Genomic DNA, 27571 nt, shown 5'->3' with positions numbered 1-27571 from the left:
TCTCTCGAGATAAGGAGGCCCAAAAGAAAGAAAAAGAAAAGAAGAGTGAAATTTATAATACTGGAATGTCTTTGCCAGTTGATAAAACCTTTCTGGGGAAGGAGGATTTACCCCTGAGTGATTTTAAAATCTTAACCAAGGTTAAGCTAATAGCATTCACTGAGGTTGGAAGTGAAGTCCACAAGCCTAAGTGTTACCATTGCCACTTTGTACAAAATGTTGGAAGTTGTGGGGTAAACCCATGAGACTCATAGGGGTGCACAAGACCAATGCAGAGAAAGGGGCCCTGACTGAGAGTATGACAGATCAGACTGTAGCTCTGACTGCAGCTGTAAGGTCAAGTACAAAAACCGCTGTGAGTGTGGGGGTCATGAATAAGATACCTGAGAGTTATAGTAAATTCTTGTCAAAAGGAAAAGTAACTCCTTATCCCTCAAGTGAGGCAGGTAAACCTATAGTTATACTTAGGGATACAGGAGCCACCCAAACTCTTTTGCTGGGGAAAGGCATAATTTTTCCACCAGAGAGCGCATTGAATGCCAAGGTTTTAGTGAATGGTATTGGTGGAGAGTACATACTCATATCTTTGCATTGGATGCACCTGGAATGTGACCTGATGTCTAGAATGGTAACTGTAGGAGTTGTCCATAGTTTGCCTGTAGACGGAGTTGACCTACTCTTGCAGTATGATTTGGCTGTCGCGAAGGTAACAGTTTCTCCAGGAGTTACGGAAAGACCAAGTGAGGCCAAAGAGACAGAACAGTCACAGGAAAAGGTTCCAGGAATTTTTCCTTCATGTGTAGTGAACCGAGCAGTGGCTAAGCAAGATACATTGTCAGAGGTAAAATTGGCACCACAAATAGATAGCCGATTATCTGAAACTTTCTTTGGGAATTTGGATAATCCAAAGGAAAGGTTCAGTCAGTCTTCTCTGATCACGGCTCAGCAAGCCAATCCAGAGTTAAATGAAGTGGGAAAATCAGCTCTAACTGAAGCTGAGGCAAAAGGAGTTCCAGAAGGCTATTATATTAAAAATGGGATTCTGATGAGGAAGTGGAGACCTCCTCACAGACCTACGGATAAAGAATGGGTGGTGGTTCACCTGATAGTGGTACCGCTCAAGTATCATCGGGAAATATTAAGGATAGCTCATGAAATTCCTATGGTGAGACATGTGGGGATTCGGAAGACCCAAGCATGTATTGGTCGACATTTTTACTGGCCAGGTCTTTCCAAGGATGTAGTGCAGTTTTGTAAAATGTGACATATGTGCTAGATTGTGGGAAAACTGCAACCTGTCATAAAACCAGAACCTCTAATTACCATGCCAGTTTTTGGGGAACCATTTAGTAGGGTGCTGGTAGACTGTATAGGACCTTCACCGAAAACAAAAGCAGGACACCAATATATACTCACTATTATGGATATGACTACTTGATTCCCAAAGGCCATTCCCTTGAGAACAATTTCTGCTAAGGTAGTGGTAGAGAAATTAACCCAGTTTTTCACTAGCTATGGATTACCAATTGAGATTCAATCTGATCAAGGTTCCAATTTTATGTCTAAAATTTTTCAGGAAGTTCACCCACAGACACAAGGGTTTTGGAAAGGTACCATCAGACCCACAAAACGATGATCAGGGCATACTGTCATGATTGGGATAAAGGACTCAAATTTATTTTGTTTGCCACTAGGGATTCACCTCATGAGTCTACCGGTTTTAGTCCTTTTGAATTAGTTTATGGAAATTAGGTAAGAGGTCCTCTAAAATTAATTGAAGAAAAGTTTTTAGAACTGAGGGACGAATCTCTGTGCTAGATTATGTTTCTGTATTCTGGGAGGGGCACAGAAGAGCCTGCAAAGTGGCTTAGGAACACCTTAAAGCTTTCAAAATAACCATGAAGAAATGGGCAGACAAGCATGCCAAGACTTGAACATTTTAACCACGGGATGAGGTGTTAGTATTACTGCCTTTACAGGGTGAACCACTGAAAGCATGGTTCAGTCGCCCATATAAAGTAATCAAAAGAATTGGTAAAGTAAATTATTTGATTGACACCCCAGATCACCGGAAAAAGTATTGGCTGTGTCATATCAATATGTTGAAACAATATCATCGCCGGGAGGAGGATAAACAAGAACAGGTATGTCAGATAGTATGGACAGTGAAGGATGAAAGGGATAATGAGGATGAGGCAGAAGGAGGCCTAGACAATTCACAAATTGAACCTCCTACTATCCGGTCAGTCAGTACTGTTTTGTTGGGAGATTGGACACTACGCTTTCATATTTAGATGCAGAACAACAAGGAGACCCTACAAGGCTACTCACAGCATTTAAAGGAGTCTGTAGGGACAAACCAAGATGTGCAACCTTAGTCACACATGATGTCGATGTAGGGGAATCCTTTCCTATAGAACAGCATCCTTATCGCTTACGTCCAGAGAAACAGGCCCAGGTATAAGCAGAAATCCAATACCTGTTGGAAAACCACCTAATTGAACCCAGTCAAAGCAGCTGAAGTTCCCAGTGGTGTTAGTGCTTAAACCTGATGGTTCAGCTAGATTTTGCATAGAGTAGAGAAAGGTTAATGCAATAACAAAGGCAGATGCCTACCCAATTCCTCGCTTGAAAGACTGTATTGACAGAGTGGGCAGTGCCACATTTCTTTCAAGAATGGATTTGTTAAAGGGATACTGGCAGGTTGCTTTAACACCCCGAGCCAAAGAAATATCAGCCTTTGTCACACCAGATGATCTTTTCCAATAGCGAGCTGTTGCCCAGCCACTTTTCAGAGACTAATGAACCAAGTGGTAGCCAGTGTTCCTAACTGTGTGGTTTACCTTGATGATGTGCTGGTATATAGTGACACTTGGAAGGACTAGAAGCTCTGTTTAGAAAATTACAGTCGGCTGATTTAGTGATAAACCTTGCCAAAAGTGAATTTGCAAAAGCGAGGGGAACCTACCTCAGACATATAGTAGGGCAAGGAAAAGTGTTGCCAAGAACAGCAAAAGTACAAGCATTGGTGGAGTTCCTCACCCCTAAGCCTAAGCAAGAAATCATGAGGTTTTGCGGGATGTGTGGTTTCTACCGCAAGGTTGTACCAAATTTTAGTACTATAGTTGTTCCACCGATGGAATTGCTTCAAAAAAAGAAAGCCAAAGTAGTGTGGTCAGGGGAGTGCCAAGCAGCTTTTGAGAGGATGAAAGTCATTTTGATTGATGAACCAATGTTGGCTGCCCCAAATTTCACTAAGCCTTCACATAAGAACATAAGAAATAGGAGCAGAAGTAGGCCATTCAACCCCTCAAGCCTGCCCCACCATTCAACAAGATCATGGCTGATCTGTCCCAGGCCTCAACTCCACTTTCAGTTCTGCTCCGCCTATCCCTCGACTCCCCAAGATTTCAAAAATCTATCTACCTCCTCCGTAAATTCAAGGTAGCAATTGATGTTAGTGACCTGGAGGTTGGTGCAGTCCTGTTACAAGATGATGAATCGAACATGGAAAGGCCAGTGGGATACTTTTCCAAAAAGCTAAATCGACATCAAAAGAGATACTCAACAATGAAAAAAGAAACAAAAACAAGAAATGCTGGAATCACTCAGCAGGTCTGGCAGCATCTGTGGAAAGAGAAGCAGAGTTAACGTTTCGGGTCAGTGACCCTTCTTCGGAACCTCAGATTTCCAGCATCCGCAGTATTTTGCTTTTATTTTAATGAAAAAAGAAACCCTGGGCGTGTTACTAGCTCTTAAGTATTTTGAAGTATATGTCCACCACGACTACAGAGAGATACTGGTGTATACTGATCATAACCCCCTAGACTTTGTGGAAAAAATTAAAAACCAGAATGCCAGACTATTTGATGTAGTTTACCATTGCAACTTGTCAATTAAAAATTATCCACATTGCAGGCAAAATTGCGAATGCTTTGTCTAAGATTTAAATCTTCTTTGAGTTATCTGAGTGCAAAGATGGTACAAAGCAGAACTATATTAGCACAGGCAAAGAGTGAATGAGAGTGAGTGTGTAAACATATTTTAATTTTTTTCATCTTCTGCTTTTCCATTCTTTGTAATGAAACACATTTGAAAATGGCATTTCATTTCTCCAAGGATGGAGGTGTTATGAAAGTGCTTCCTTTTTTTGTTAAATATTTTTTGAGGACTCATATTTAAATTGTGGAAATGGATCCATTTTGGAAGGCTGAAGATTTCATAGACGTTGGATTCTGTTTTTTGTTGAAAGTTTACTGAAAGGACTCTTGAGATGCTGTGTTTGCAAACAACCTTTACTTGAACTTTACTGCCTTCAGATAAATAAACAACAGAAAACTTGGTGACTTGGGGGAGATGTTTACAGAGAAGTGACATGTCAAGATTTATGAGTGGTCAGGAGGTTCTGAGCTGCTGTTTGGGGTTTCACTTCTGAGATATTGTTTTTGGTTCAGTTGGGGTGTGAACTCTGTTTGAAAGCAGTTAGAGATCAACCTGCCAAGGGAAAAATACCCAGCTCATCTCTTTCTCTAACTCTTTGAAAAGGCCCTGCAAATCCATAGTGTGTTATTTGAAACCCCTGATGTCACATTTCTCCTGGAAAGCCTACCAGGCTATTTCTTGACATCTCCAGAACTAACTGCTCCAGAAAAGATCCCTCCATATGTCTCCATATGCCCAGACGCCAGACCAAAATGAACTCCTGACATCCTTCCATATGTTTTTTTTCTTCAAGAATTAGCAAGTATTTGGCCAAAGTATTCTTTTTTTCTGTCTTCTTTTGTGAAAGGGTTCTGCAGAGAGAATTTATTTTTTTCAGTGTGTGTGTGAGTTTGTGTGTGGGGTATTTTAAAAGGGGAACTTCCATATTTCAATCTGAGTGTTAATACTTTGTTTCATTACTGGATAAGTCTTGTTTTATAATAAACTGATAATTTTGTTGTTTATTAAAGAAACCTGGTTGGTGTATTTTATTCTGGGATAAAGAGTAGAGTATATGATTAACCGTATCCGGAACTGGGTAAACATTTAAATATATGTTGTGACCTGTGGAGAAGTGGAACGAGAAAAGACAGTGCACTCCTCCCGCCTCAGTCGTAACAAGTTGCACAGGTAAATTCAGCTAGCAGTATTGGAAAGTGTGCATATCAAGCGAGGACAGTATTAGGCATGGCTTGATATTCCCCAATAAGCAAATAGTCTGCAGACACTTACTATCTAGACTCACTTGTGGACAGTGTTCACTTGGGTGAGGTACTGAAGGACAACTGGCACCAAGCTTACATGCAGCTGCATTCCAGCAGAAGAGTTGGAGGGGAGAAAAGGATAGAAAATTGGCAATTATATATGTTTTAGTATATATTGAATGACAAACTTCTAGTCCTACAAATTTTGGTTTGTAAATATTGGACACCAAATCAGAGTTCAATGAAACAGAATTTACATTACTTGTAAACTTGACTTATCCTAGTGTATAAACTGTACTTGAATCATGGATTAAAATATCTTCCCGATTTGTCAGCTGAAAACGTGTTGAGCTATTAATGCAACCAGTAGCATTTAAGGATGACTTGTTAGCATAAATGTATCTTGAATCTGAGCCCAGCAGGACACACTGCACAAATTTATCAGTGCAAAGCCCAAAAAACTTTACACTGATACTAAAGTTGTAGTTGAATCCATCCAAAGAGGTATATTGATGCAATATTACATTTGGATATTATAAGCAATAGCCCATTTTTGATCCAGCAATTTGCACACATGCAGAAGAAATGTTAACAGGTGTAGCTTAGCCAATAGGAATCAAACAAAGGTTTACTCATTTATCAATAAAGCTCCTTGCTGCTATTTTTCAATAAGGGAATTACATTAGGGAAACTGTTTCTAATTTTATCCTACCTTTTGGGGAAAGCAGATTTTTTTAAAACACATTTTGGGTCATTTAACTGATGGTTTACATATCAAATGTAATATATAAATAAAATCTATTTTGAAGACAAAAAAAAGGTGAAACTTCATTGCAGGTTCAATATTGTCACCTGAAGATACAATACAATGAGATGGAGTTGAATGGGATTAGTGTCGCCATTGGTTTGCACATCACCCTCCATCCTCCCTGGGACTTGGGTTGCAATCTCGCCCAATCTAATGGGTTAGAAATTTCCTGCTCTCAAGGATCCCCCAGTTAGATTAATTAACATGGGGGGGATTTTATGCTCTTCCCTATGCCAGGTTTGAAGGATTTTGGACCCGCAACCTTCCCATCTCCACCCAAATTAAGTAGGGGTGGGAAAGCCTGTGAGCGGCCTTTAAGGTCTTTAAGTAGGAAATTAATGCCGAATTAAGGGCCTTTTTCTGCTGCCACCAGAATTAGCCCAGCGGCGGGCAGGCCTATCGCCGCACCGGAAGCCCGCCAAGCATGCCTATGTGGCTTGCTTGCCAGCTCCTGTGGGGAGAGCGGTTCGGGTCCCTCATTGAAAGGCACTTAATGCTTGAATGAGGGACCTGGCATCGGAAAGAGGAGCCCCCCTGAGAGTCACATTCCTGCCCTTTCTGTTAACCCCCCTGCACTCCCCACCACTGCAAGCCCCATCCCACGAAACCCCTCCTGTGACCTACCTGTGCCCTGGTTCCAGGGCCTCGGGTGAGCCCTTTACCAGCAGCAGCCACTGCCTCCGCGGTGGCACTGCTCAGTTAAATAGCTGCTGGCCTCTGATTGGCTGACAGCTCTCAGCAGGTGGGACTTCTGCCGCTGGGGTTCTTGATCCCGGGGAAGGCCCACTGCTGTTCAGTTAAATGCCTAATTGGCACTTGATTTGGCAGCCGTTCCCCAGAGGAGGCAACACAGGGCTCTTGCTGGCATTTTTGCCAGTGGTTGAGATCGTCGCCAAGGCAAAATCCCTGTCATATTCTCAATCTGGTTCACAAAAAGATTATTCTGTTCTATTATGACTTGTGCTTTTGGAATTCAGTCATATCTCCTAATAACAGATCATGTTATTTTGCAACAGAATGAAATTTCATCAAAATTAAGGTGAGGGGGGAGACGGGATGGGTGGAAAAGAGGGCTCAAACTGCAATCAGTACTTCTGATAGCAAAAACCAATTTGTTGGTCATTAGTAGAAAATATACCCAAAGTAAGATATGCTAAATAAATCCAAGTTTTCACTGTTACCATGTTGTTGAAGTAGTAGTAGTCAGGAACTAATATCTGTTTACTATTTTTCTTAGGTATTAGGCCAGCAATTTATATTCAGCCTTCTAAGCCTACAAGCTCACCAGCATCACCTGGAATATCCACTTCCCCAGCCTTTAATGTTTCAGTCAAGCCATTGCCTTTGAGCACAACAGCTGCCTTTAGCCAGTACACCAGTTCTCCAATAGCAGCCAGTAGTGCAAGGATCACTGCTTCTATTCCAACAATGGAAATCCCTTTAGTGACCCATCTGTCAACTTCTCCAATTACATCATTGACAGGAACAACCACCTTTGTACAAAAGATAACATCAGCAACACCATCTACCATGGAACAAGCGTCGGTATCATATTTCACAAAAAGCAACACATCACCTGCTTCTGCATTAGTAGTCTCTTCAGAAAAAGCAGTAACCACTTCAGCAACAGCTTTGCCTGAATGGTCAACATTAGCAGAAACCACAAGTACAACTGAATTACCAACAGAGCCACATTTCCTATCCACTTCAGTTGAAACAAAGCCTACTATCACTACAACAATGCCTTCAACAATTACTACAGGAATATCATTGTCAACAGCACCTGAAACTGGATCAAGATGGCTAACTACAACTAAAACAATTTCTTCCAAAACAGAACCACTACCAGAGAAAATTTCTTCCACAACTGTAGCATATCCGTCAGTAGAAACAAAATCAATGGCACAAAAAGCATCTGTACTTCCAACTTCAAAAGTAACCACAGAATATCTTACTTCAAAAGAAATAGCATCAACCACGCTTCCTACCTTTATCAAGACAACAACAAAGACTACAAGTTCTAGTTATCCAGTCTCTACAATGTATCACTTCTCTGCTGGAACAGTGTCCTCGACAACTGAAAAGACTAAATCATCAATGTCAGCAATGTATCCACTTTCAACAGGAGTCTTTAAAACATCCCCAACACTGCATCCATCAACTGAAAAACTTACAACAGCCTCTTCTGCAATATTAGTTCCAATAACAGAAAGAAAAACAGCAATTACCACACAACCTATTTCAACAGAAAGGACTACAATTTATCCAATGAGCTCAAGAACATTCTCAACAACAATTCCACATACGGCCTATCCAGCTTTAACTACATTATATACAGCCTCAAAAGAAGCTACCCCAACATCCACTACCACAGTTTCTTTAACATCATCTGCTACAATGTCCTCAGAAACACCTGTCAAAACATCAGTGCATGGAACATATCCATTGCCAACGAAAACAATCACATCATTTTCTGTACACTCATACCCATCACTATCTACAAAAGGACCAGAAACAAGTTCAACTGTAAAAATATTCAAAACTGTTTCAACTCCACAGACCACAGTAATGACCTCCAGTTCAATAATAGAACCATATGTAACAAGTAAATTAACTTCGCTACAACCAACAACTGCACTCAAATCTACCTTCAGTACTTCCACAACTGCTCAAAGCACAACTCTGTTGGCAACTTCATCTCTTCAAACAACTAAATCACCAACCACAGCAATTCCACCTTCTATAAAAATGTCCCCTATTTCTGTTTCAACAAGTAAAACTACTACTGCAGCTACAATAATTCAACTTGGGACAACCACAGTTTTACCTACATTGCTTAAAACAAATATAACCTCAGTAACACCCCAAACAACAATTGTTTCAGAGCTCACATCCAAAATGACAGCCGTTCCACACACAACAAATGCAACCACATCTGTTACTTCACTTTCAACAACATCAACTACACCTACTTCCATACGGAGCATCACTGAAAAAGTAACATCCACAATGGTGGAGGTAGGTGTAACTGGACCTACAGCAGTTCTGTCTGCAACACCATTAACAACAGAAACATCAACAACTGCAGTGAATGAAACATCCGTTACAGGATTATTTGTTGCAACGTCAGAAGGAGTAAAAACTACAGCACCTGTTACTCCTACAACAATTTCAATTGGAACTGAAAGTGTTACAGGAAAAACAGTACCACCTCAACAGCTCAAAAGTACCACAACACCTGTATCTGAGAGTTTGAATAGGACTGTTTCCATTGAAAGGAAAGAAACCTCAGTCAAACCTGTTCCTTCAACAACACAGCCATCAACTACCACTACCTTAGAATCACTTCCAGAAACATTACATACTTTATCTGATGTCAGCTTGTCTACAATTATTGCTCCTCGTACATCGGAATCTGTAGCAGGCCCAACAGTCTTCTCAGCAACTGCTTATACAACAGCTTTGACCATCTCACCAACCAGTCAATGCATAGTAAGTGAAAGATCTAAGAATAGGTAATATTCACCAAGTACCTAGTTAACAGCAAGGATAATTCCTGTACACTATGCTGTATAGGCAAAGCAAACAAAACTCTTGACTTATTGCACTTTCAGTTTGAGAATAGTTTTATAATCATCCTGGAATGAAAACATAATCCCTGGTTTCTCTTCACTACAAAGTCTGTTATCACATCTCTCCTGCCCCTCCATCCTTATCTTCAACAGGTGTGAGGACACCATATCCCCTCTATCACTAAGACGACCTACTTCCACCTCCATAATATTGCTTGTCTCCGCTCCTGATGCAGCCCATCTGCTGCTGAAACCCATATTCATGTCTTTGTTACCTCTAGATTCAACTATTCTAATGCATGCCTTTGGGGCCTTCCACTTCCCACCCTCCATAAACTTGACCTCATTCAAACCTTTACTGCCCATAGCCTAACTCACATCAACTCCTGTTCACCAATTACCCCTATGACTTTAGTTTGTTTCTACTGTGCCTACCCACTTTTTTTTTTCATGTTTGTGCTTGGGGCCAGGCTGTTCATTTTTCTGTCAATTACCACCCTCTCTGCACTAATGCTTTGTCTTTCACCACACCATTAACATACCGTTTGCCTTTGCTCCATGACCTTCTGGTCAGTTATTCTCTTTGACCTAGTCGTATCAACACCTTCCCTTTTGTGATCCCTTGCACTCCGCTCCCACCCTGCCAAATTACTTGCTTAAAACCTATTCCATTTCTAATATTTGCCAGTTCTGATGACGGGTCACTGACCTGAAACGTTAACTCTGCTTCTCTCTCCACGGATGCTGCCAGACCTGCTGAGTATTTAGAACATTTCTTGTTTTTATTTCAGATTTTCAGCATCTGCAGTATTTTGCTTTTATTTTAGTGTTTACTTCACTGCCACTTCTCTTCCAGGAATACCTACCTTGAAGTCCTGCTCTTCTCTCCGATGGGATTTTCGTTTGTCTCTTTTACCTTGTTCATCTTCATTGCTTTCTATTTCCCTCCTTGTGTTTGATAAAGTGTCTACCAAAACACGTTTTCACAGCCACATCTCCTTCCTCAGTGACTGTCTCCGGCTCCGACTTATTCCACGTGGATTCCAACTGAAGTTTCACCCTTCATGTTTTCAATCTACCCAGGATTACAGGTGTCTCCGAGAAATACAGTGTTCCTCGAACTGCTGTTCTCGCCGCATCCTGAGATCCACACTCAGTGCCATACACCGCCACATGTACACACTGGACCTCTCTCTTTAGAAGCATCGCCTCACCTTATCTCAAAGCTGTTCTACTCTGCAGTTTCATTTCATCCTTCATCTTATCCGACGCATTAACAAAAAACTATTTTTCTTCCTTTCAGGTGTTAAGGAATGCAAGCTCCAGCAGCTGATGGGGACTAATGCCCCTCCAGATCCTTCTTCCCCTTCACTTCCCTCTGACCCCACCCCTTTTGATCTGACCCCTTGTCGTGTATTCACTATAGCCTCTGATCTTCCCCTCTCTGACTCTGAACATTCTGTACTCAGCAAAGGACGCAGTTTTATCTCCTTAGGCCCCCACCTCAATGAATTTCGCGCTCGGCATGACGTTGAGCTCTTCTTTCATTGTCTTCGCATTCGGGCTCACTTCTTTGACCAGGAGTCCTCTCCCTGACCAGCAGACCCATTCACCCACCTCCAGCATTCTCCCTCTACCTGGACCCCTCCTTCTGGCCTCTTACCCGCTCTTGATCTTTTCATTGAAAACTGTTGGTGCGACATCAGCCGTCTCAATTTCTCCGTCCCCCTCACTGAATCTAACCTGTTCCCCTCTGAACTTGCCGCACTCCGTTCTCTCAGGTCTAACCCCAATATTATCATCAAACCTGCAGACAAGGGTGGTGCTGTTGTTCTCTGGCGTACTGACCTCTACCTTGCAGAGGCTCAGTGCCAACTCTCAGACACTTCTTCCTACTTCCCCCTGGACCATGACCCCACCATCGAACATCAAGCTGCTCTCCACAGGACTGTCACTGACCTCATCTCCTCTGGAGATCTTCCCTCTACAGCTTCCAACCTCATAGTCCTGCAACCCTGGAAAGCTCGCTTCTACCTCCTTCTCAAAATCCACAAACAGGACTATCCCGGCAGACCCATTGTTTCAGCCTGTTCCTGACCCACTGAACTTATTTTTTCCTATCTTGACTCTATCTTGTCTCCCCTGTTCCAGTCTCTTCCCACCTACACCCGTGACTCTTCTGAAACCCTACGTCATTTTGACAATTTCCAGTTTCTTAGCCCCAACCGCCTCCTCTTCCCTATGGACGTCCAACCTCTCTACACGTCCCATCCCCAACCAGGACGGTTTGAGGGCTGTCTGCTTTATCCTTGAACAGAGGCCCAACCAGTCCCCATCCACCACCACCCTCCTCCGCCTGGCTGAATTTGTTCTCATATCGGACAACATCTCCTTCAACGCCACTCACTTCCTTCAAGTAAAAGGTGTTGCTATGGGTACCCACATGGACCCTAGTTATCTGTCTTTTTTGGCATATGTCGAACATTCCTTATTCCAGTCCTACTCAGGCCCTCTACCCCAACTCTTTTTCCAGATCATTGTTGACTGTATCGGTGCCGTTTCCTGTTCCCGCCCGGAACTGGAAAACTTTATCTACTTTGCCTCTAATTTCTACCCTTCTCTCATCTTTACATGGTCCATCTCTGACATTTCCCTTCCCTTCCTCGACTTCTCTGTTTCCATCTCTGAGGATAGGCTGTCTGCTAATATTCATTATAAGCCCACCGACTCCCACAGCTACCTCCACTACACTTCTTCACACCCTGCCTCCTGTAAGGACTCCATTCCATTCTCCCAGTTTCTCCATCTCTGATGCATCTGCTCTGATGATACAACCTTCAAGACAGCGCTTCTGATATGTCTTCCTTTTTCCTCAACTGAAGATTTCCCCCCCACTATGGTTGACAGGGCCCTCAACCGTGTCCGGCCCATTTCCCGCACCTCTACCCTCACCCCTTCCCCTCCCAGAACTGTGACAGGGTTCCCCTTGTCCTCACTTTCCACCCCACCAGCCTCCACATCCAAAGGATCATCCTCCGCCATTTCCGTCATGTCCAGCGTGATGCCACTATCAAACGTATCTTCCCCTCCTCTCCCCTGTCAGCATTCTGAAGGGATTGTTTCCTCCGTGACACCCTGGTCCAATTCTTCATTACCCACATCATCCCGTCCCCTTCCCACGGCACCTTCCCCTGCAATCACAGGAGATGTAATACCTGCCCATTTACCTCCTCTCTCCTCACTATCCAAGGCCCCAACACTCCTTTCAGATGAAGCAGCGATTTACTTGTACTTCTTTCAATTTGGTATAATATATTCGCTGCTCTACATTGGGGAGACCAAACGCAGATTGGGTGACCGCTTTTCGGAACACCTCTGCTCAGTCCAAAAACATGACCCCGAGCTTCCGGTTGCAGGCCATTTCAACACACCCCCCTGCTCTCATGCCCACATCTCTGTCCGGGGATTTCCGTAATGATCCAGTAAACATCAACGCAATCACGAGGAATAGCATCTCATTTATCAATTAGGCACACTACAGTCTGCCAGACTGAATATTGAGTTCAATAATTTCAGAGCATGATGGGCCCCCTTTTTATTTTTATTTGTAGTTGTTATTTCTTTTTTCTTTCACATTTGTTTATTTTCTTTTAGTTTGTTTAGTTTGTTTCTACTGTGCCTACCCACAGTTTTTTTTTCATTTTTGTGCTTGGGGCCAGGCTGTTCATTTTTCTGTCAATTAACACCCTGTCTGCACTAACGCTTTGTCTTTCACCACACCATTAACATACCATTTGCCTTTGCTCCATGACCTTCTGGTCAGGTATTCTTTGTGACCTTGTCCTATCAACACCTTTTTTGTTGTCTCTTGCCCCACCCCCGCTTTACTTGCTTAAAACCTATTCCATTTCTAATATTTGCCAGCTCTGATGAAGGGTCACTGACCTGAAACATTAACTCTGCTTCTCTCTCCACGGATGCTGCCAGACCTGCTGAGTATTTCCAGAGTTTCTTGTTTTTATTACTCCTATGACCAGTTTTGCAATACCTGGATTTTAAAATTTTAATCCTTATGTTCAAATTCCTCCATAACTTCACCCCTCACTATCTCTGTGACTGGCTCCATCCTTACAACCCTCCAAGTCTGTACTTTTCTAATTTTGGCCTCTTAGCATTCCCAATTTCCATTGCTGCCATTGGCTGCCGTGACTTCAACTACCTAGGCCCTAAGCTCTAGAATTCCCTCCCTAAACCTCCCAATCTCTCTTTCCTCCTTTAAGTCACTACTTAAAATCTAGCTCCTTGACCAAGCATTTAGTCATATGTCCTAAACTTCTTATGTGGCTCAGTGTCAATTTTGTCTGTTCTCATTTCTGTGAAGCATCTTGGGACACTTTACTACATTAAAGTTGCTTGTAAATGAAAATTGTTGTTGAGCTCAAGCCTATCTTGGTCACCAAGATTGAGACTATCCATTCAGCTGCCTCTGTCACATCCCTTCCTTCCTGTAGCCTAACAAGCCAAACTTTCCCACTGGAGCCCTGAACTCACATCTTTCTCTGATTTATCATGTTGCTTGTCTGAAATCCAGTACTGGATGAGTGGAAATTTCGTCCAATTAAATATTGCACAGACTGAAGCCTTTGACCACCCCCCAACTGCAAACTGGATTCCCTAGCCACATAATCCATCCCACCCTCTGGCCACTATCTGAGGCTGATACTGGACTATTTGCAACCCTTGCTACCTATTTGACCCTATATACTCCCAATCACAAAGACCACCTACTTTCAACTCCATAGTATCGACTGTCTCAGCCCATGTACTGCTGAAACCTTCATCCATGCTTTTGTTACCTCCAGACTCGACTATTATAATGCTCTCCTGGCTGGTTTCCCAATGTCTTCCATCTGTAAACTTCAGCTCATCCAAAACTCTGCTGCCCATATCCTAGCTCTCACAAAGTCACATTCACCCATCACTCCTGTGCTTGCCAACCTACATTGGCTCCAAATCTAGCAATGATGCAAACATTTAAAATTTTAATCCTTCTGTTTGAATTCTTCCATGGCTTCACTCCCTCCCTCTCTCTGTAACCTCCTCCAGACCTACAACCCTCCAGGAATTATGCCTTTCTCCAATTCGGGCTTCTTTTTTTGCCCCGCCATTGGTGACAGTGCCTTCAGCTGTCTAGGCCCGAAGCCCTGAACTTTGAACCTCAAAATTCTGTGCCTCTCGGCACCTTAAGATGCTCCATAACTTGACTAAGTATTTAGTCACCCATTCTAATATCTTCATACTTGGCTCAGTGCCAAATTTTGTGTGATACCGCTCCTTTGAAGTGCCTTGTGTTGATGTTCTATATTAAGGGTGCTATATAAATACAAATTATTGTAGTTATATTACCTTTGGTCATCAGTTATGTTTGTTGTTTAGGCATATGCAAATGCCATATTCTTGTCCTATTGGAGTATTCATGTTGCTGCTGACCATTAGTTGTACACTTGCATTATAGATGATAAAAATACATAGTTTCAATCTTACTATAAATGTAAATTAATCTCTTTTTTAAATGTTTTGCAGATTCCATTTACCCAGGATCTAGATGAATGCATCAAACAAATATGTGTGGAAGGGAAAATAATGCAAATCAATAGATCGCATCACTGTCCCTACATTGTGAGTCCACCCAGCTGTGAACTCTTGGGATTTGCTGTACAGGTGAATGGCGACAAATGCTGTCCACAGTGGGAATGCCCATGTAAGACATCTGGCTTTGTTCTGATGCTTTAATCTTAAAATCATTAATGTTTCATATAAAAGCATTCCAACTGATTTTGGTGGTACAAGGCTGTAAAACCACACTGTTCATAAAAAGTGAGTTCAGTTGATGAGATCTGTCTCAGCACTGAATGGTTTTGAATATACAGAAACACTGGTGTTTTCAGTCAATAGACAGAGTCAGGTCAACATTGCAAGACTTAAAATAGAAGAGAGACTTTATTTTATATTTGCAAGTTCACACATCAAATTTATTTGCATTGCTCATTTCTGCTCTTCCTATACATAATTTTCAGTATTTACTCCTGCTTACAAATACATGACACAATCACATGCCCATGAATTGTCTCTTCATTACATAACTTAATGCTACATTGAAAAACCTAATAGGGTAACAGCAAAATATTGACGTTACAGCTATTGTGCTCAAAGCCCTTAATCATTTATCTGAAAATTATATTATTTAAACTTCAAATTAGCTAAAATACTTTGCAACTGAAGCCTTGTTAATAAATGCTAATTAGCCTTTCAACAGTTTATTAAAGTAATATGCTATAGCTCAAATGTCAATAATACTGGTCAACAGTGAATATATTATCCCAGATTTTGAGCAATGCGGACAACTATTGTTGCATTAAACCATTTGATCTGGGTTGTTGGTGTGGATCAGAATAATCATGCTGACATTTTGCCAATAGATTTTATAAAGGGGGAATAAAGTTTATTTGCTAAATATAAAGTTACTTTGTTTTTTCAATACTTTGGTTCAACTGTACAGAACAGATTATTTGTGTATGCCTAACCTTCATGGGAGGAAGCTGAGGAGCTGTTATGCAGTTTAAATTTTGGCATTTATAATATGATTATTATCAGAACAAACTTTTACCTGAGTATTTTATGCTAATTGAGCAGACAAATTAGTTGCAAACACAAAACCAATGCAGGAATAATCTAATTATATTATTTTAACTACTTGAAATTTAGTCCATCTCTTATTCAAAAACTAATGGTATTTATTTACATCACATCAATAAGAAAATAAGCTAGAATGAAATTATACAGACACTGCATCACTATTAGTGCTTAAACACATTTTCAATAGACATGTTTTATTGCAAACCAGCTACGCAGACATGACGAAACATATCAAGACAGATTGCAATTTGACTGTGTCTGCTGTTACTGTTAGCCTTTTCAGGAAATATTTAATGATTACTTAAAAGGCAATGGTGGTTTAATGCAATCACAAGTAGCCAGAGCTGTTAGTTATTGAAAGTCATTGGTAGAAAATATTACAGGTGTTTGTGTAACTCAATGGGAATCAGGGGGAAAACCCTTCACTGGTTGGAGTCATACCTAGCGCAAAGGAAGATGGTTGTGGTTGTTGGAGGTCAATCATCTGAGCTCCAGGACATCACTGCAGGAGTTCCTCAGGGTAGTGTCCTAGGCCCAACCATCTTCAGCTGCTTCATCAATGACCTTCCTTCAATCATAAGGTCAGAAGTGGGGATGTTCGCTGATGATTGCACAATGTTCAGCACTATTCGTGACTCCTCAGATACTGAAGCAGTCCGTGTAGAAATGCAGCAAGACCTGGACAATATCCAGGCTTGGGCTGATAAGTGGCAAGTAACATTTGTGCCACACAAGTGTCAGGCAATGACCATCTCCAACAAGAGAGAATCTAACCATCTCCCCTTGGCATTCAACGGCATTACCATCGCTGAATCCCCCACTATCAACATCCTAGGGGTTACCATTGACCAGAAACTGAACTGGAGTAGCCATATAAATACCATGGCTACAAGAGCAGGACAGAGGCTAGGAATCCTGAGGTGAGTAACTCACCTCCTGACTCCCCAAAGCCTGTCCACCATCAACAAGGCACAAGTCAGGAGTGTGATGGAATACTCTCCACTTGCCTAGATGGATGCAGCTCCAACAACACTCAAGAAGCTCAACACCATCCAGAACAAAGCAGCCCGCTTGATTGGCACACCATGCACAAACATTCACTCCCTCCATCACTGGCACAGTGGCAGCAGTGTGTACCATCTACAAGATGCACTGCAGCAATGCACCAAGGCTCCTTAGACAGCACCTTCCAAACCCGCGACCTCTACCAACTAGAAGGACAAGGCAGCAAGTACATGGGAACACCACCACCTGCAAGTTCCCCTCCAAGTCACACACCATCCTGACTTGGAACTATATCGCCGTTCCTTCACTGTCGCTGGGTCAAAATCCTGGAACTCCCTTCCTAACAGCACTGTGGGTATACCTACCCCAAATGGACTACAGCCGTTCAAGAAGGCAGCTCACCACCACCTTCTCAAGGGCAATTAGGGATGGGCAATAAATGCTGGCCTGGACAGCGACACCCACACCCCATGAATGAATAAATGAAAAAAAACTTGAAAGAATCTGCCTTCGATGAAACTTTATTGTGGCTGATCTCATTAGTGCAATTAACTTTTACTGCAGTACAGAGGGATCTGGGTGTTCTTGTACATGAAACACAAAAGGTTAGCATGCAGGTGCAGCAAGTAATTAGGAAGGCAAATGGAATTTTGGCCTTTTTGCTAGGGAGTTAGAGTTTAAAAATAGGGAAGTCCTGTTACAACTGTACAGGGTGTTGGTGAGGCCACACCTGGAGAACTGCGTACAGTTTTGGTCCCCGTATTTAAAGAAAGATATACTAGCACTGGAGGCAGTTCAGAAAAGGTTCACTAGGCTGATTCCTGGGATGAAGGGGCTGTCTTATCAAGAATGTTAGGCTTTTATTCATTGGAGTTTAGAAGAATGAGAGGAGATCTTATATAAACATATAAGATCTTAAGGGGGCTCGACAGGATAGACATTGAGAAGAGGTTTCTACTGGTGGGGGAATCTCGAACTAGGGGACATAATTACAGAATAAGGGGGCACACATTTTAAAATGAGATGCAAAGGAATTTCTTCTCTGGAATCTCTGGTGAATCTCTGGAATTCTCTGCCTCAGAGAGTTGTGGAGGCTAGATCACTAAACATATTTAAGGAGGAGATAGATAGATTTTTGAAATCTCGGGAAGTCGAGGGTTAGGCAGAGCAGGCCCGAAAGAGAAGTTGGGGACTGGGACAGATCAGCCATGATCTTATTGAATGGCGGGGCAGGCTTGAGGGGCTGAATGGCCTACTCCTGCTCCTGTTTCTTATTTTCTTATGTTCTTATGAAAATATTCCTCTCACAACACATCTCTAAGAAAATTACAACCCAAGATTTTCTCCACTAATTGCCTCTGACTATATGTAAAATAACCTTCACTTTCTCACGATCTTATGTTGCTCAGACATGATTGAGCTCCTTGAGCCACAATGAAACACTTTTATGCCTTAATAAAAAAGGCCTTTGGAGCCATCGAGTCAATTTTTTGGATACTGCCCCAACTGCAGAATGGAGAAATCAGGAAGGTGGAAGAAAATATACAAGTTGAAGTATTTTAAAGTTATATTTAAAAAGTATTAAAATGCAGAAATCACCTCAAATTGGATACAAAGTTAAAATCATAAAAAATGGGAAGAGAATGGAAGAAAATGACAGTGCAAGCAGACAGTTTATCTAATTTAGTTGTATGGCATTATTTCAGTGCTAAAGTATTCCTGATATTTGAGTAGTTTTGTTACTGTATCTTTTTTCAGTGTCACAAAGCTGAGCCAAGTTCACCAAATCTGAGAGCAGTCTGATGGATAGCAGAATGTTAATATACAAATAAAATACAGCAAATTTTGATTGACAGATTTAAGAATAGTAAATTAGATAAAACAGACTGGACAATGTTACATACAAGATAACAGTTAAGCTGATATTATAGATGGCAAAAGGCAGTAAACAGTGTGAGTGGCTCAGATGACCTCGGTTTAACACAGTTTTGACTGATTTACCATCATTATTTCTTCAATCCCAAAATGTGTTACATTCTGAAATGCAAATGAAGGGAAAAGGAAAGCAGAGGCAACATGCTTAAAATGTATCTTTGATTAAAATTCATCTTTTTATGAGAATATAGCGATGTTATCCTTTGCAACGTTCAGGTAAAGTTAGCTTGTTGTGAGGGTGGGCTTAATGTACTCTTAGGGCTTTTTTTTGCTGGTGGGGATCTCGGCAAATAAGTTTCCACAATTAGATGACTTGATTTGCAGTTTCACAATATTAAATACTGTTTCCTTATAATGTTACAGTATTTCAAAAATAGTGCTTTATTCACATTTGGAAACTATAGCAGTAGGACTATAATCATTGAATCATTGAAATGTACACATTAAAGCAAAGAAAAATCACTTTTAAGCTTGAGTGTGAAGAAATCAATTTTCTTATTTGTACCTGAATGTGTTATGAACACTGAGAAGACTGCAATTGTATGACAAGATCAACTATATTTTACTTCTAATTTTCTATATCATACCTTCAAAAAATCCAAAACTGTACTGAAAACCTGGATTCTGAACCTCTCCTTGGGGCGGCGCGGGGTAGCACCGCAGCCTCACAGCTCCAGCGACCCGGGTTCAGTTCTGGGTACTGCCTGTGTGGAGTTTGCAAGTTCTCCCTGTGTCTGTGTGGGTTTCCGCCGGGTGCTCCGGTTTCCTCCCACAGCCAAAGACTTGCAGGTTGATAGGTAAATTGGCCATTATAAATTGCCCCTAGTGTAGGTAGGTGGTAGAAGAATGGTGCGGATGTAGTAGAGAATATGGGGCTAATGTAGGATTAGTATAAATGGGCGGTTGTTGGTCGGCACAGACTCTGTGGGCTGAAGGGCCTGTTTCAGTGCTGTATCTCTAAATAAATAAAATAAATAAAAGGCTATTAGGAAATGCACCAAATGACTTGGCAAAATATAAAATGATCAGAAACTATGTAGTGGCTGTCATAATTGTCTTGTATAGACCACCTGTCTGAAAGGGGCCTCCCACTCAACAGTAAATTGACGATTGACATTTGAACTTGTGTTAAACAGTGAAGAGAATGAACAGAAATATCCTCACTTGTGTTGCTAACATATAGTAAAATAAAAGTAGAAAGGGAGATAATTTTCCCATAATTAAGTGAAAACATAAGGATGGCTACAGGATTCCAGGCTGACACTAAAGGCTGGATTGTACCAGCCCCCCAACGTCGAGCGCTGTGGTGGGGGCCTCGGAAAATACCTCCAGGAGAGGCCCGCGTTGGGCCTCAATGCTGGGAAGGCCCCGCCGCATATTACCGGCGGCGGCGAGGCCTCATGGTGGCCCCCCCACCACTCAGTGACGCAGACCTATATAAGATATGTTAATCAATTTAAATTAGATGAATAATTGCTTACCTCATCATGGCGGCCATCCCACATCAATATTCAGGCCAGTTGCTGGAACTCCTGCGCCTTTGGAGCTCCGTTCGGAGATCCGAGGCGGCACACTGGTGGAGAGGGGGGAGGAGTGAAGTTTTCAGGGTGGTGGGGGGGTGGGGGACAGGGGAAAATTAATCCGATTGTTGAGGGGCAGGTGGAGAGGGGTTGAGGGTCAAATTAATAATGTTTGGGGGGAAAGTTCGGGCAGGACCGCAATAAATGTTTTTTTTGCAGGGAGATGGCAATTTATATATTGATTTACTCATTGGCGTTGGGGGTGGGAGAGGGAATTCAAACTTGTATTCAAATTGTAACTTTATTTCTTCGAGACCGGGACCTTTAAAAATTTAAATCTAACTGAAGGCTCGAAGCCCTTTAAAAATGGCTTTGGCGCCTGCGCAGTGGCACTGGACACCATTGCCATGGACGGAGCGCCTGCCCCAACTATATCATCGGGGGTGGGTATTCCGCCCCCTCCATGTAAATGAGCCGCCATGCCAAATATCGCGGCAGCTCAGTGGTGTACATCTCGTGCATGCACCGCGCCGTTTTTGAAGTGGCGAGCTTTAAAAATTCAGCCCTGAAGCTTAAATTTTCCAATTTTATGCCAGGTTATCTCACCACTAATATATCTGGTCATTGGCAAAGACTCAGAACATTTACTGCACCTATAAAGGCCGTGGGGTAAATCTTGCTGTGTGGTGCACATTGGGTGGCAAGACTGATTGGGATGCCCACCTGATGACTCAGGATTCCCAAACCATTTAGATGTTCAGGTCTTATTGGGTTTCATAGGCAAACTGCCCACAATTTTACATCATTGATTGGCATCTTACAGATTTGGAGGACCCGACTCCTATTTAAAGCAAACTTCCACCTCTTGCACAGAGGTGTCTTTTAACTTGTTTTTGAATTTTGGGTGAGAAATGTCTCCTGCTGGGTCACTAAGATTTGGTAATGCTGCAGAGAAATTCAGCGATCTTACTCAAACTGCAAAGGTGCGAATGATGTGTTGCTTTCTTTTTATCTTAGGATGATACCTTACCACAGAACACTTGCTCACCCCCTCCTCCACTCTACATGCTTCTACTGAGACCACAATGGAACAGTGCACCAACTCCCCATTTCTGAGCAGGCACAAACAGCATTATTCTCTTACCCTGGTAACAACTGGAATGCTATTCACTTTTCTGCTAACTGCTTTCATATTAAAGCCATTTTCTTGCACATGACTACATCCCCATCTTGATCACAACTTGCTGCTTCTCTCAGCATGCCCACAATATGAAGTTGGCTCACAAATCTCAGAACAAAAAAACACACACCAGTTCACTCCCATTCTTCTTGCAGGGCACACTGGCTCACACAGGAACCAAAGCATCTAGGGAAAGCCTCTGTACAAGCCCTCAGTCAAAGGGCCAATGTCTTGGCTCTGATCAAAATGGTGGCAGGCAGATCCGCAGTAGAAAGGGACAGCAAGTCCTGCACTTCTAATTTTGTTGTACTACTGTTTCATTCCCACCTGAAAACAGAGTGAAAATCTGCTTTCTTGGAGAAGATGTCCCTACTTTAAGACATACTACTTTAAGACAATAACCTTTTATATCTTACCATGTAAGAGAGCAATTAACCATAATTATCACATAATGAAGAAAATGCTTGTGTGTGGATGCCACTAGTGTCTAAGTTGGAAGAATTATGCATTTTTATTACGTTTTTACGTTTTATAAAATATTTACTGCAGTATCTTTCCTGACCTATATACGCTGTTTAAAATGGGTATCATTGATGTTAAATCGAAGTTTGAAAAGTTTTTGCTAATGTTTTGTAACCATGCTGATTTAAGTCATTGTGAAAACATCATTGTATGATTTGTGTATGATGTTCCTTCTCAAAGCAGCAATCATCCTCCTTTGAAGCTCAATTTACTGAATTTGGGAGCTAGTTTTTATAACACCATAAGCTATTTAATTTTTATAGGTCGGTGTTCCATTCTTGCTAATCTACACATAATTACTTTCGATGGAAGTGGCTTTGGCATTTCTGGAGCTGCTTCATACGTTATTGCTTCACTGGCAAATGAAACCATTATTGTAGGGATCAGCGAATGTCTCGGCAGCCAGATGGTAAGTGTTCAAGATAATGTAAACCCCTGAGAACTGTGTTACCTCACAGCATAAAATACAAGGTTGCCTGAATTTCTACAGCTTTCTAATTCTTAAATATCCCTCATCTTTCAACACAATTACCTTACTTTTAATCAAGTGTGCTTTGGGAGCCAACTTCAATTAAAGGAATTCCTTGGCATCTATTTTAATAATTCAGTGCAGTGTTACTACACTGGTATTTGTTATAAAAGAAATAACATTGACATGAATGTAATCCATTTGTCTTGGAAGGAAGGAGTTTGCAGCTGGCTCATTTGGGGCCCTGCAAGTGTTTATAGGTTGTATATTATCTCCATAACTATTGGAAACACTGCAATTCAAATCTTTTTGGCAAGTTTCTCCATTCTCTTGCAAGTGCTGACTCTTGCTGTGGTATAGTCCACGAGCACTTGAAGCCCTGAAATGCTTAGCTCATGTGACTTCTTTGTCCACCAGCCTAGACAGTGAGTGCTCTGCCAGCCTATTTGATTGTGGAGGACATCATAGTCAAGCCTGATCCTCCACTCAGCCAATATCCACACTTTCTAACAGGGAGCTACTAGATAGTAATCAGGAACAGGAACCCCCTCACTAGCCTGGAGGGACTGAAGTTAATTGTCACACCCTTACTCCTTAACCTGCTTAGATCAAAAGTCAAAACAGACCAGGGATTAAATGTGTTATCTTGTGCACACCTAGCTTTTCTGTAGTATCGTACTATTAATATTGTTCTTGTTTCATGTATTTATCATCTAATTTTATTTATGGAAAATAAAAATCAGTTTTCCATTTTGAAGTGCATATTACACTATTAGTAATGCATGTTGAATGAACAAAGATGATTAAGGCAACAATTAATTTAGAGATATGTCAATATACTTTAGTACCTCATTTATTATTTGTACTTTGACCAAAGAGACAGTGGATTGTGATTGATGGTGATGCCTCCTGAAGTATGTGTTTGATTCTCATATCTTTGAGAGAAAAATCAACCCAAAGACTTTTTCTTTTAACCTCTTCCTCTCTGAGGCGGGAGGAGTGCATTGTTAATTCAGTCCCACTTCTCCACAGGTCACAACATATGTTTAAATTTTCCCATGTACCGAAACCATCAATCAAATCCTCTATTTTACCCCAGAATAAAGCACGCTAACCAGGTTTCTTTAATAAACAACAAAATTATCTGTTTATTACAACCCAAGTCTTAACCAATAATGAAGTAAACATATGCATGAATTGAAATATTAAAGTCCCTTATTTTGTCCCAGCCCTCACGCACGTGCGCACACGCACACACACACACACACACACACACACACACACAACTGGTTAACCAGGGGAAAAAGGGATTTTTGTTTACAGCTGTTACAAAGAAATGGAAGAAATAAAAAAAAGGCTTAAAAGAATGTATGGAAGGAAATCCTTTGTTTTGGCAAGGTGTCCCAAAGGCGAATGGGCGGCTGTCAATGGAATCTTCCTAGAACAGTTCTTTCCAGGCGATGTTGATGATCAATCTGGGTAGGTTTTCAAAGAGATGCAGCTACAGACGGCTTCACATAAGTCTTAAATAAGGTATGCAGCAACAAAGGTTTCAATTCTCACACATTCAATGCAAAGTTCCTTCAAAGACGCAAAGTTTCTGCAAACATGCACGATTTCTCCAAATACAAGAGGCAACAGGAAACATAATTGACAGAGGATTTGCTTTTCAAGAGAAAGATGGGCTAGCTGGATCTTCTTCTGTTCTCCTGGCAGGTCAATAAACAAACTCCAACTGCCTGTTTTTAACAATTCAAAATGAAACTAAAGCCTTTCCAGAGGCAAGTTTTGTGACAACTATATATCCTGGCTTGTCATTTCCTTGCAAATAGCTCTTTAGGTCAAAACACAACCCCTTGCTAGGTTCTTTGCAAACAGGTGCCTTCCAGTAAAACTTGTTTACATTCAATCCAAACCTTCTGGTAACTTATTTTAAGAAAAACATCCAAAGTTCAGCTTCTTCAAGATTCCAGCATCCATGGAATCCTTTTCAGTTTTTAAAATATAGATTCTCAAGTTTTAACAAAAAATGGAAACCCTCATAACACCAGGCAACAGTCATTTGCCCTCTTCCCCAGCAGTCTGAACACTTCTCTCCCCTACATCACACCATTCTCCATGAGTCACAGTACCACCTTACCTTCTCATTCCAAACACACTCACCTCTTGCTTGCAGCCTCCACAGCAGGGCACTAAAAGCATTCTGTTCTCACATGGTACCAAATGCAAACTAATTAACTCTGATGACTCTTTTCTCACTTGGTGGTTTCAAAACAGCTTATGAGTGTGCATCATTGGGAGTTTATACATATGATAGCTGGTTGAATGGTTTAAACATTCTTTATTGAAGAGTTGAGGGAGTCCTGGAAGAACTAACAAGGACTGTTAATGCAGAGGGGAATTGTATAATGTTTCAGGGGAATGAAGTCAATCAAAGCACCGAGTAATCAACTCCTCCTCTCTGACGGCAAGGAATTCTAGTGGTTCTTCCTCTTCTGCTCCTCCCTTATCTTCACCCTAATTTTCTTCGCCAAATGAGGGGAGTTGTTTCTTTTATTCCTCCTTCATGTGCACACCTCTGAATAATGAAGTTGCACACTACCACAATGTGCAAAATTCTCTGTGAACTGTACTGAAAAGAGCACCCAGACTTAAACAGATACCTGAACTGATATTTCAGGAGCTCAATTGTGTGCAATTTTAATCGTTCCATCACTAGTGACCATGCCTTCAACTGTCTAGGACCTAAGCTCTGGAATTTCCTATCTAAACTGCTCTAATTTTCTCTCCTTTAAGATGCTTCTTAAAACCTACCTGTTGGACCAAGTTTTTGGTCACCTGTCCTAATATCTCCTTAAAGGAACTCAATGCCAAATTTTGATCGATAACTCTCCTGTGAAGAACCTTGGGATATTTTACTACATTAAAGGCACTATATAAATGCAAGCTGTTGCTGTGATGACAATGCAGGAGAAAAAGCAATCTCCAAGAAAGATTTCCTGTGGAAATCCAAAAAAATGACAGCAGGAGATACCTTTGATCTGAGTGCTTGTGCCTTGATTTGGTCTTGAATATAGGGGTATGATTAAGAAGTTTGCAAATGATACGAAAATTGGCTGTATAGTTGGTAATGAAGAAGAAAGCTGTAGACTGCAGGAAGATATCAATAGATTAGTCAGATGGGCAGAACAGTGGCAAATGAAGTTCAGTCCAGAGAAGTGTGAGGTAATGCATTTGGGGAAGGCTAACAAGGCAAGGGAATACACAATAAATGGTAAGATACTGAAAAGTGTAGCAGAACAGAAGGATCTTGGAGTGCATTTCCACAGATCCATGAAGATGGCTCAACAGGTAGATAAGGTGGTCAAGAAGGCATATGCGATACTTGCCTTTAATAGCCGAGACATAGAATATAATAGCAGGGAGGTTATGCTCTAACAGTCTAAGTTAGGCCACAACTGGAGTACTGTGTGCAGTTCTGGTCACTGCACTATAGGAAAGATGTGATTGCACAAGAGACGATGCAGAGGAGATTTATGAGGATGTTGCCAGGACTGGAGAATTTTAGTTATGAGGAAAGATTGAATAGGCTAGGGTTATTTTCTTTGGAACAGAGGAAGCTGAGGGGAGATCTAATTGAAGTGTATAAAATTATGAGGGCTCTAGACAGATTGGGTAGGAAGGCCCTATTCCCCTTGGTTGAGGGGAATAATCAGGGAGACATAGATTTAAGGTAAAAGGTGAAAGTTTAGTGGGGATTCGAGGAGAAATGTTTTCACTCAGAGGGTGGTGGGGATCTGGAACTCACTGCTTGAAAGGGTGGTAGAGTGAGAAACGCTCATAACATTTAAAAAGTACTTGGATATGCACTTGAAGTGCCATAACAGACAAGGCTATGGACCAAGAGCCAGAAAGTGCGATTAGGCTGGGTGACTCTTTGTCAGCTGGTGTGAACATGATGGCCAAATGGCTGCCTTTCATGCTGTAAATTTCTATGACTTAAATACTGCTTCCAAGATTGACCCTGAGTCAACGGAAGTATTTGGACAGATTATTAAAAACTTGATGAAAGAGGTAGGTTTAAAAGTGCATCTTAAAGAAAGAGAGAAAGAATTCCTAATGAGCTGGCTGTGCCATTGGCCTGTTGCAATAAAGAGATACAAAAAATAAAATGTAATAAAAGCACACATTTTAAACTTGACTTCACACCACTGCAGTTTTACTGTAGAGATGTAAAACTGAGGCTATGTGAGCCAACATCCTGGAGTTAAGTAAATAAGCATACTTGGGGTGAATTTGCACCTACATTAGTCAGTTTGTATCAATGAAGTCAAACGTACTTCATATTCAACACAAACTCTGCATGATGGCCTACACATTATCGAAAGTTTTAGTGTTCCTGAATAGAGAATATCTCAACAGAAGGGTAACCAATTACAGGCAAAATCTTCAATACATGTGGCTCAAAAGCTTTTCTCAACTGGACTAAGCAGGTTTTTTTAGAAATTAGGGTCTAGCTTGATCATGTCCGCACATGTACCTAACCAGATCCAACCCAAACCAATCCACTCATCGTTTCATTAATTATGTGTTTACTTACCAGGAACACCTGGCCCACTGCACAAATTAGGCCTTAATTGCCTGTTATTAAATGTCTTTGCTACATAGATATAATATA

The 27571-nt window shown here is 41.4% G+C and overlaps 1 protein-coding gene across 1 annotated transcript in view; it reads left to right on the top strand.

Moving 5' to 3' along the window:
- The window catches only part of LOC137376907 (otogelin-like), a 392329-nt gene that overhangs the window by 283133 nt on the left and 81625 nt on the right, over positions 1-27571 (top strand). Inside the window, exons 49-54 of the mRNA XM_068045865.1 lie at positions 507-1165; positions 3050-3293; positions 7232-9509; positions 11718-11982; positions 15150-15327; positions 22688-22837. Of these exons, the coding sequence (XP_067901966.1) occupies positions 507-1165; positions 3050-3293; positions 7232-9509; positions 11718-11982; positions 15150-15327; positions 22688-22837 (3774 nt within the window). The remainder of the gene's footprint in view (positions 1-506; positions 1166-3049; positions 3294-7231; positions 9510-11717; positions 11983-15149; positions 15328-22687; positions 22838-27571) is intronic.

Source organism: Heterodontus francisci, chromosome 14 (genome assembly GCF_036365525.1).
Source record: "Heterodontus francisci isolate sHetFra1 chromosome 14, sHetFra1.hap1, whole genome shotgun sequence".
Taxonomy (NCBI): domain Eukaryota; kingdom Metazoa; phylum Chordata; class Chondrichthyes; order Heterodontiformes; family Heterodontidae; genus Heterodontus; species Heterodontus francisci.
The sequence above is the reverse complement of the archived record's forward strand: the minus strand, read 5'-3'. Positions and strand labels throughout refer to the sequence as shown.